At 35.3% G+C, this 11,944-nt stretch overlaps 1 protein-coding gene across 3 annotated transcripts in view; it reads right to left on the bottom strand.

Annotated features, from left to right (window-relative positions):
• Positions 1-458: 458 nt before the first annotated feature.
• SCN7A (sodium voltage-gated channel alpha subunit 7) overlaps positions 459-11,944 on the bottom strand; it is a 97,418-nt gene continuing 85,932 nt past the window's right edge. For all 3 annotated transcript variants that reach the window (XM_070070735.1, XM_070070734.1, XM_070070736.1), the window contains 5 exons: positions 11,685-11,738; positions 10,886-11,023; positions 6,999-7,103; positions 6,151-6,421; positions 459-3,466 (listed from right to left, as the gene is read on the bottom strand). In XM_070070735.1, coding sequence (XP_069926836.1) covers positions 2,421-3,466; positions 6,151-6,421; positions 6,999-7,103; positions 10,886-11,023; positions 11,685-11,738 — 1,614 coding nt within the window. In that variant the 3' untranslated portion in view covers positions 459-2,420. The remainder of the gene's footprint in view (positions 3,467-6,150; positions 6,422-6,998; positions 7,104-10,885; positions 11,024-11,684; positions 11,739-11,944) is intronic.

Below are 11,944 nucleotides of genomic sequence, written 5' to 3'. Positions count from 1 at the left end.
ACCTAGGACAAGACTGGATGTAGCAGTCCTTTCAATAGAAATCATAGATATTCCATCATCTTTCAAACCATTTCAAGTATACTATATTTATTATTTAAGAAGAAAATTTTACAGAGTAGAAATTGATAAATAGTAACATAATGACATAATTAATTTTGGCATTAACTTCCATAAAGCAAATTTTAAAAAAACTGAGATATATCCAGTAAAATTATTGATTTTGATGAGTGCTTTTCACATTAGGTAAATGTATAGGAGCCTCTCATAAGTTTATTAATATTTTTTTACAGAATTAAATGATCTAAAGGATGTGCAAGTATGGCCAGTTTTGATTTTGGAGACTGATTAAGTAAGCTTTCAGGTAAAGCTTATCTTTAAAAATGCTACTGCACCAAGTTGCCAATCTTACTTCTTACATGAAAAAACAAAAACAAACAAACAAAAAACCCAAAGCTCAGTGTGGTTATCAGGTTGTATTTATTATTTTCTATAGTATGTAAAATGTAGATTATATTGTAAGACTTTGTTAAAATAATTCTTTACATAGTTTTTGTAAAGTTACTGGCAAATACAGTTTACAGTAAAAGCTATAATTTTCAAATTAAAAAATTTGTTTTTTTATAAAATTTACAGAAGCAACTTATGACTCAGCTTAAATATCTGAAGCAGCTCCCTGTTAAAGCATTCCTAATAACTAGAAAACTCAGAAGCTTAGATAAAGCACCAGCTGTAACCATGTTGCCAAGTTAACACTGATTCCTTGCTGGTCCCCAGCACATGATGGAGAACAACAGGAGAAAGGGAAGGAACATTTTACGAAAAAGCAGACACCTGAAATACATTTATTTAGGGGATCCCCCCAAAGGCATTTTGGTAAGGTTATTAAATTTCTGAGGAGCAGAAATTGATTATAATAATTAAGGCTCAAGAACATGCATTCATAATGAAATATAATTACTGAAATGTAAATTATAATAAATGCCATACAACATACTTAAACTTTTTATTTAAGTCAACAATGCAAATGTTTTCTGTTTGAAATCTTTAGGACTTTGCAAGTAATTGAAATCAGTCCTCATAGAAGTGAAATAAATATCAGAATCAAATTACATGGATATAAATGAATCCATTTTATGAATGTCAAACAATTTGTCACTATTTTTAAAAAAGAATTCCAGTAGTGAAAATTAATTTAGAATTTTGAAGTGTTTAAAACATCTTACAGGGTTATTATGTATATGATGACACAAAGTAAAAATTACTTGTAAAGTTAAGTAAGTGAAAATTAACTTGCTATATTAATATTATAAAACAACAATGAACTTAAACTGTCACTTTCTGATTCACAGTCCTCATAGTTTGAATGCACATTTTTTCTTAAAGTTATAAAGTGTAGTGAAAAGCACTGCAAAGCAATGGCAGTTTCTGAATTACAGGTTAAGATATTGAAAATCTCTGGAAATAATGGTAGCTCTCAACACTTCAAATTTGTACAATGACATACAGTTGACTAGGTCTTACATATTTAAGGTCACATTACAAATAAGTAGTAAAATATATAATTTTAAAAATAAGGTAAAACTTAAGCTTATTAACATATTATCTATTATGATAATTTTAGTAAATGTGTGTTTTTTTAAAGAAAAGAGCAAATAAAAGAATATGAGACAATGTAGGCCATAACCAGTTCCCTTTATGCTTTTTGTCCTGTAAATAGATCCTCATGAAGAGCTGGAGCTTAGGCTGGAACCCCAGTTAAACAGAAGAGAAACTATGAGCCCGAGAAATTGAAACAATATTGATCCAAACAACATTAATAGCAAACAATAAGGCTTCAACCAATCTTTTTCAGTCTCTGTGTCTGATCTCAAAGGCACTTTCTAAAGAACTGTCCTTGCCCTTCCGCCTCTGGCATTTGTCAGGACAAAATTTTGACTTAATAGTCTAAAACACTTCATTATTTTAAAAATACCATCCACAAATAAGATAGTACTTATATTTAACTAGGTCCTAATGCGGTTATTAAACGTGTATTAAGTTATACATTTACATATAATACATAAGGAAGTCCCTCCTTTGCAGCTAATCTCTATTAGAACCTCCCTACTCTTTTAGAAGAGGTATACACCACAAAATTCAGATAAAGAAGACAACATTGGATAAATGGCAACTTTAACGCACTTCAACTCACTTCAGCAATTTTGAAGGATTATCTTTCCTAATAGATTGAGTAAAATGAATATGTAAAGATAAAATGTGAATTTGCATGGAGTCATGCAAACACACACTTAATTAGCCCAGGTTATAAACAATGGATTATCACCTCAGTTTTTCTGATCTTTCCTTAATTTCTGACTTGAGCTTGAATATTTCTGGCTACATGAAGCCCAAGAAGTGGTAAGTTTAGATCTGTCTTTGGTTCACTTTTCTTTGGCTTTATCAAAATAGTCACCTTCTCTAGAAGTTTGAACATTTCCGTCACCATCTAGAATATGGATATTTGATCTATTTTTGTCATTTTGCCTTAAGCGATAACTTTTATAAGCACGCTGAATAATGGTTGCTGAAACTGCCTCTTGTTTTCGTTTTAGGGTAGTTGTGATTGGCTCATATGTGATCTTAAAAGGGTTGGCTAACATAAATCCTGATTCTATCTCGGAAAGGATTTTCTCCATCCTTGTATCTTTACCCATCACTCTGTTTGTAAAAGCAAGTAAGATATCCAGGCAATGAATTCTGTCTCCAACAGCCATGGGAAGATCCATAGCAATGAGCTGGCCTTTGTTGGGTTTTGCCATGTAAAGAGGTGGATCAAGAGAAGCTGCAAAATCTGAAAGTTTGCTAGAATCAATGTACTGGGTCCTCTCCGGATCAAACCTATTCCACACCTGAAAGAATTTCCTAAAATCATCTTCACTCAAGGTTTTGGCTTTTTTCTTAGAAGCAATATTTAAAAACTCCATGATGACAACAATATACATATTTATGATGATCAGCCATGATATGAGTATATAACTGACAAAATAAAAAATCCCAATGGAGGGGTTACCACAATCTCCCCGAACCTGAGTCCCAGGGTTAATTTTATCAGGATCACAGTCAGACCATTTACTGTTGAAAATTGCATTAAGCATCCCATCCCAACCAGCAAATATTGTAACTTGAAAAAGACAAAGCACACTGCTACCAAAGGTTTCAAAGTTGGACACATCATTAATTCCAGCTTCTTTTTTAACATAGGCAAAGTTGTACATTCCAAAGATGGCATAGACAAACATGACCAGGAAGATCAGAAGACTGATGTTCAACAATGCAGGAAGTGACAAAATCAGAGGAAGCATCAAATTATGAAACACCTTTGGGCCTTTTCCAAGACGTAGGATGTGGATGACCCGTGAGAGAAGTATCAGTTGCACAAGGGAGGGAGGCACAAGGTAGTATCCTACTGTGATAGGCAGTAATAATCCTTGATGTGGGAAAGACAAGACAGGCAATATGTTATCCAAACACAAATGTAATTAGAGAAATATAATGTAATATGTTATCCAAACACAAACGTAATTAGAGGAACATAAATTATTTCACATTTTACTGTTGTTCTAAATTTTACTATTCTTTATTGATCCCTCTAGCTTTATGAATTCCTCCTATTTAATAATTAAGATATCAAAAGTTTATGTTAACCAAATACTATCTGTGTCAACTATCAGAATACTGAGTAAAATTTGGAAGATAATTTTTCTACACAATCATCTTTCTATAAGTACTATAAATCAAATATTTCTGGAATTATAGAGGTTTTGAATAAAGAAGGACATATACATTTTTGCTGATTACTCTTTTGAATCAGGAGCTTAAATATAAATAACCCATAATGAAACATAGTAGTCATACTATTTTCTGACTGCTGTTGGATCAAGAATTTTAATGCAATCCATCCTTTACCAATGCCTAAGGAAGATATCATGCAAATATGCAAAGATGAATGACATGATTTCTGTCCTCAAAGATCTTATAATATAGAAAACAGTGATGGACATTTAAGATGATTACGAAGCCAGGCAGAAAGGCCTAATTGGTAAATATAATTACAAAAGTGTCTGGCATCCAGTGATTCAAAGATTATAATATAATTTATAAACAGTATTGGGCTTCATGAGCTTTAAAAATAAACTGAATATATGAGTCTTTGTTTAGAAATTGTGGTGGTGGTGGTTAGTAGATGAGCCAAGTATGGGAGTGACTGGGGAAAACAATTTGAAAAGGTAAAAATTATACTCAGTATCCCTAAGAGACATAAGAGATGTTTTCTGGAAGTGCCAGAGAAAATGTGATTCATTTTGAGTGAGAAGCTGGTGGAGGGGAGAAGTCCATGAGTCTTGTAAATGAGACAGTATGTGTGCTGCCTCTGGAAATGTGATGCCTCACCTTGTCTATCAAGCTCCGTCATTGCCAGATGTTCTCCCTCATCTGTGCCCTCATCTGCAAAGTGCCTCAGTCAGTCCTCCAATCTGACCCCAATTCCATTTCTCCTCTGTCTTCCAAATGCTTCCATTATGCAGAATGTGCCTTCCTTTAATTGTAATTTCTCTACATAATCAGCACTGTTTTTTTTGTTTTTAACTTATCTAAAATCTGATTCCATCTGGAGGTCACCAGTTTTCCTTAAACTCTCAAGTGCAGACAGCACATTCTCTCCTACTCAACATTTCTCAGGGAAGAAAGATGGAATATTTTTTTTTTCTTGTTGCACTGTTATTTCCAACCACTTCTCCTTCCTATCATTTTTATAAGGAAAAAGTAAATTTTTACTTTTTCAGAACATGCAATTCAACTATACCATTTCCTACCATTCCTTAGTTCTACGAATCATTTTCATTTGCTAAAGACTTGAGTCATTGGTTCACTTCTGGCCACGCTACCTCAACATCTACCATCAACAAGCAACTCCAAGGCCAGTGTCATGGACTTTGGCCTTCTCAACTTTAACCATCTGCACCATTTTACTCCAGTTGTCCATATATATGGCCACATTCTGGAGAGAGGATACTTAACCTTTTGCAATCACCAAGTTCAAACAATTTTCTCTTGATAACAATTCTTTTCTTTCCAGCTCTCTGATTAAGTAACTCCCTCCTCAATGTCATAAGGCTCTGTAGTTCCACAATTGCTGTTTTTCCCTATTATCCAACTGCATCTTATAGCACTTTTTCATTTAGCTACTTGAGCTTTTTTTCTACCTAATTAGTTGCATTCCTTCAACTCTCAACAGAATCAGTTGAGTGAGTTTTCTAGAAATATGAGGGGAGACATTACATTTTACACTACTGAAAACATAAAATAGTGCTTGACACAATAACTCTAAGACACTGTTCCACTTATGGAGCTTTCATTCTGGTATGTGTATTATGAGAAAGAAGAAGATAAAAAAATTCTCTCTACATGAAACACTTTGTTCCTAAATTCATTGTTTGGCTACCTCCTTATCCCACAGATCTCAATTAAGTTTTTGTTCTTCCACAAAGTTGCCCTATAACCCCTCCCTCTGGTATGCTGCTGCAGCCCACTGTGCTACTCCAACCATAACCTTAGCAGCACAGCATTAAAATATACTGCTTAATATTCCATACTTTTTAATAGTGTACAAGCTATGTGTATACAGGAATTATGCCTATCTTACATACTACTGAATTCTTCACAATACCTATTCACCAAAAGGATGATCAAATATATTTTTAAACAAAAGGATGGGATCTTCAAAGTAAGATACCTCTAGGGACAAATTCATTAATGCCTAAAACTCTAGACCTTTAAGTTGTAAATAGTTTTAGAGATTTGAAGTTAAAAAACAACAAGGTTATGTCATTCTAAGACATAAAATCCTTCTAGTATTATCCTAGAAAACTGATGTTTGTGTACAAATTTACCTGGCGCTTTGTGGCATAATGTCCATGCGATTAGTTCAAGAAACATTTAGGATTTTATGTCTGTCAGATATCTGTATGTTTATGGATACAAAAAATGGGAGGCTTTCTTATGAACCATTTCTTAAGTGACTGTCTTGCTTCTTAAGAGATGTATCTTGAAAAGCATTCCCTAAAAGAATTTGCCCATATCAACAAGTGAAAGCTTGACTAAACAACATCTTACCTGTAATGGAGAAAATGACCACCATAAAATCAAAAATGTTCCACACAATGGTGAAATAGTAACAAAGGAAAGAGACGAGCTTCAGTAGACATTCCAAAGTATACAGCATAACAAAGACTGAGCTAATCCAGTAGACAGCACGCTCCACTTGTGGACTTTGTTCATCACTTTGTATCATGAAGGTAATTACTTGGGAACAGATAAGAACTATGATGACGACGTTAAAAACTCGACTTGTTACCAAGTCAAAAATTAATCCTTGGAACTTGTTCTGTGGGTAAAGAAGACATGTGTAATTGTCTTAATAGAATATGTATACACACACAGTTTTTGATTCTACAACTTCCATTCCAGATTGAATAGAGTTAAGTGCCCAATATTTTACTAAACTATAATTGTAGGATATAGTTTAAAGAAACAAAAAAATGACCATTAAAAACTCTGTCAAGGAACATAGTTTATAAATTTTATCAAAAACATTCGCTAATTTTTAAAATATATTTTCATTTTATTTAAAAGGTAGAGAGACAGAGAAAGATCTTCCATCTGCTGACGCGCAAGCAACACCAAAGGCTAGACCAGGCCAAAGCTGGCAGGGACATCATTTGCTGACTCCCAGGATGAAGACATTAGGAATAAGTTGGATGAGAAGTGGAGGACCCTGGACTTGAACCATGCATTCTGATACAGGCTGCAGGCATCCCAAGGAGCAACCTAACTGCTGCAGCAAGGGCTGTCTACCCCCCAACAATCCAAGCATTTTTAAAGAATTTCAAAAACACTTTCATTTATAAAAGACAACATATAAATAATATGTAAACTTCAAAATTATCTTGATGCTTTCTTACTCCTGGACGTGGTACCGGTCTTTGAGAGTTGTCATACATCAGTTTCTTTAACTCACGGTATTGTTTCTTTTGCTTTGCTGTTATAAAGATATTTGAACCTCCCTGGTAGAGAAATGAAAGAAAGATATTAAAATTTTATTTAATCCAAATTTTCCTTAATACTGATATACATTTTAGAAAATTTGAAATTACAGATCTAATTCTTTAAAATAGCTTAGCTGCACTGGACTAAATCATGTTTCAATATGACTGACTTCTGCACAAAAATCCATATGGAACACATGTAGAATATGTACTAGTTATAGGTAATATCCAGTAAGCTTTTAGTGCAAGGCTCTGTGGATAATCAACCCTATTTTCACATTTCAGTCTAATAAAGCCTCTCTCTTGCTAAAGAGAGAGATCAGAAAATAGCAGAGGATATCAGAAAATGTTTACTAAGCAACAGAGAAAGTGAGTTTGTACCTTCTAATGAATATGGATGCATATAATTTGTCATATCTGTATTTTATATTTCATGCATTACCTTATATTCAAAATGCTATCATAATATTTTTTATTTGCCATTGTTTCAAAAGCATCATGTGCTTGCTTCTTTGTAGCACCTTCTAGGGCTGATTCATTTTTAGAATTCCAGTGATGATTTCAGCCTCTTATACACAATACATATTATGCACAATGTCATGTTAATCTAGAAATTTAAAAGTGCTGTAGGGGGCCAGTGCCATGGCACAGTAGGTTAATCCTCTGCCTGTGGCACCAGCATTCCATATGGGCACCAGTTCTAGTCCCGGCTGCTTCTCTTCCAATCCCAGCTGTCTGCTATGGCCTGGGAAAGCAGTAGAAGATGGCCCAAATCCTTGGTCCCCTGCACCCGCATGGGAGACCAGGAAGAAGCTCCTGGCTCCTGGCTTTGGATCGGTGCAGCTCCAGCCGGTGCAGCCATCTGGGGAGTGAATCAAAGGAAGGAAGACCTTTCTCTCTGTCTCTTCCTCTCACTGTCTGTAACTCTACCTCTCAAATAAATAAATAAAATCTTTAAAGAAAAAAAGTGCTGCTGGTCCTGATGCTGTGGCATAGCAGATAAAGTTGCTGCCCATGATACAGGCATCCTATATGGTACCAGTTCGAGTCCCGGCTTCTCCATTTCTGATCCAGTTCCCTAGTAATGCACCTGGGGAAATCAGCAGAAGATGATTTCTCTGCACCCACATGGGAGACCCAGATAAAGTCCTCACTCCTAGCTTCAGCCTGAACCATCCCTGGCTGTAGCAGCCATTTGGGGAGTGAAGCAGCAAATGAAAGATTCTCTCTCTCTCTCACTCTCACTCTCACTCTGCCTCTCTTTCTCTGTAACACCGACTTTAAAATAGATAAATTAAATCTGTAAACAAATGTATTGCTACTGCCATCATTTGTCAGCATGCAGTCACTTAAAATCAACAGGAATCGGCCGGTGCTGCGGCTCACTAGGCTAATCCTACGCCTTGCAGCGCCGGCACACCGGGTTCTAGTCCCGGTCGGGGCACCGGATTCTGTCCCAGTTGCCCCTCTTCCAGGCCAGCTCTCTGCTGTGGCCAGGGAGTGCAGTGGAGGATGGCCCAAGTACTTGGGCCCTGCACCCCATGGGAGACCAGGATAAGTACCTGGCTCCTGCCATCGGATCAGCGTGGTGCGCTGGCTGCTGCCCGCCGGCCGTGGCGGCCATTGGAGGGTGAACCAACGGCAAAAGGAAGACCTTTCTCTCTGTCTCTCTCACTGGCCACTCTGCCTGTCAAAAAATTTAAAAAAAAATCATTATGCTGTGTAATAAGCCAGTCCCAAAGGGACAAATACCACTTGTTCTCCTTGATAGGTGACAACTAACTGAGCACCAAAAAGGAAACCTGTTAAAGTGAAATGAACACTATGAGAAATGGTGACTTGATCAGCCCTCACCCTGACTGTTGATAAGCAACTTGATATGTTATCCCTCTTAGTATTTTTTTTGTTTGTTCTACTTAATTCTTTTGGTTGAATACTGTAATCAATACACAATTCTTCTTAAGTACTGAAACTTAACTGAAAAGTGATCGCTGTTAAATATAAGAGTGAGAATAAGAGAGGGAAGAGATGTGCAATTCGGGACATGCTCAAGCTGACTTACTTCAAATGGTAGAGTTAGAAACATACCAGGGGATTCCAATTCAATCCCATCAAGGTGGCATGTACCAATGCCATCTCACTAGTCCCAGTGATCAATTTCTGTTCACAATTGATCATAATGATAGGACTAAGAACCAAAGGGATCACATAAACAAGAATACTGTCTACAAATACTAGCTGATAGAATAAAAAAGGGAGAGAATGATCCAACATGGGAAGTGAGATACACAGCAGACCCATAGAATGGCAGATGTCCTAAACAGCACTCTGGCCTCAGAATCAGCCCTTAAGGCATGCGGATCTGGCTGAAAAGCCCATGAGACTATTTCAGGCATGGAAAGCCAAAACACTCTGGGGGGGGGGGGAGGGAACTAAATGAAAGATCTCTGCGAGTGAGATCCCAGTGGAAAGAATGGGTCATCAAAGAAGGAGGTACCTTTCTCTGAAGGGAGGAGAGAACTTCCACTTTGACCATGGCCTTGTCTAAATATGATCAGAGTCAGTGAACTCAGGGGGCTTCCATAGCCTTGGTAGCTCATGACAAGAGCCTAGGGTGATTACTGATGCCATAAACAAGAGTGTCAATTTGTTAAGTCAACAACAGGAGTCCAGGAGTCACTGTGCACTTACTCCTCATGTAGGATCTTTGTCCTTAGTGTGCTGTACATTGAGATTTAATGCTATAACTAGTACTCAAACAGTATTTTTCACTTTATGTTTCTGTGTGGCAGCAAACTGTTGAAATCTTTACTTAATGTATGCTAAACTGATCTTCTGTATATAAAGAGAATCGAAAATGAATCTTGATGTGAATGGAAGGGGAGAGGGAGTGGGAAAGGGGAGGGTTGCGGGTGGGAGGGACGTTATGGGGGGGAAGCCATTATAATCCATAAGCTGTACTTTGGAAATTTATATTCATTAAATAAAAGTTTGAAAAAAAAAGTCATAAAAAATCAACAGGAATCAGCAAGTGAAGCTCAAAATCCAATTCTGGATTTTACACCTTTGGGTTCCTAGGAAGCTGAAGTATCTAATCAAAACCATGTTTTATCACTGAATTGTGTGCCCTCACCTCAACAGTGGAGACTCAGAGCACTATACAAGCTTTTGCACAGAACTAATATTTGATGCATGACTGAAGATGGAATTTCAAAATTAAGCTATTCTTTCTTTGGCTTTTTTGGAAGGCTTTCCTGTATTTTGTAGTCGGTGCCTTAGAAGGACATACTGTGAGCACAGATGTCTTTGGAAGCCTTTGAATTTGTGGAGACCCTTAAGGTCTCTCTGCAGAAATGACACTAAACATAGGCTGTTTTCTGAATGAGGTTTTACAACTCTCTGTACTTCTAGCAGAAAGAGATATTCTAACTTAGAAGATGTTCATGCTGATTAAGATTCAAAGACTTTGCATATAACAGACAGTAAAAGACTTTTTAAACTTCATATATTTATCTAGATTCATGAAAAATTACCTATTTTCAACACATTATCTACAACACACATATATAAAAACACATACAATTTTTATCTCTGAAAATTGTCTGTAATACTTTAAGTATTGAAAGTAATAGAAAGATGAACACTATAGCAATGTTCAACAGTGAGCAAGAACACTAATTATTTTTCTAAGTAAAAAAAAATAAAATTTATATTAATGTTAAATCCAAAACCAATTATTTGAAGCAGAGTGTTTTATGAATGTGTTTCTCAAACATCGATGAACAAAAAATATTTATACTTATCTTTATTTTATGCTTGTTGAAATTCGCAATAATCACACTGATCAGCATACTCAGAGGGAGAAATAATCCAAAGATAATAAAGATGATGAAATAAAAATACATGTAGAGGTTGTATTCAAAAGTAGGCTGCATATTTATCTAAAAGTTAATTTAAAAATTAGCAAAGTATTGATACTGACTTTTTAAAACACAGAGTTATAAAAAATTTGAGAAGAAAACTTCAACAATGCTATTTGAGATAATGTTTTCTTTGTTTTTGATTAAAGGATTTTAGTTTTGTTTATCTGGGTTTTTAATTTGTTATTAATATAAATAGAATAGATTTCATGTCTATCACAGATATAATTATAAGTACTTAAAAAATACGTCCTCCGTCCCATCTTTCCTCCCTCCCTCCTTCCTCCTTTTTTATTCTTTTAATTTTTACGATAATGTTCTTTCAAATTGCTTTATAATACCATGCTTAATGCTCCACAAACACAGTGTTGAACTAGTAAAAAGTAGTAAGATCACTGTTCCACAGGATTATCGATAAGAATTTTAAGCAATAATCAAATCATAAGATGTCAATTTTACTCTTATACATTGTTCATCGACTGAATCATTGAATCATTAATACAAGTTCTATTAATCATTTATTTGGTCCTATGTATTTCAGTCACTGTATACAGCCCTATGAACATTTCATTGTCCATTAAATACCCAACCTAAAATTGAGTATTATTTTTTTCTTGTGCTTAAGTTGCAAAACTGACTTTGCTTGAAATGTAAAAATAGTTTGAGATTATATTGTACTTACAGCAACAGCATCAATCGCTGAATTCATAATAGTGATCCATCCATTAAATGTTGCCTGCAAAAAATGAGATGGATTTAATTCCTATGGAGATCTGTGCTTTATGGTAAATGAAAAGTAAAACTCAATTTGTTATTAATATACTGGAACATGATAGTAAATCTTAACCTACTTTATATACAATGCAAAAAAGATCTTTGACATATTCATTATCAGATTGCTTCTTAGTTATTCTAAATGCTTAGTTTAGTTAATGTTTAATA

This window comes from Oryctolagus cuniculus, chromosome 3, assembly GCF_964237555.1.
Source record: "Oryctolagus cuniculus chromosome 3, mOryCun1.1, whole genome shotgun sequence".
In the NCBI taxonomy this organism is placed as follows: Eukaryota; Metazoa; Chordata; class Mammalia; order Lagomorpha; family Leporidae; genus Oryctolagus; species Oryctolagus cuniculus.
Note: the sequence above shows the minus strand (reverse complement) of the source record. Positions and strands in the feature narration are given on the sequence as shown.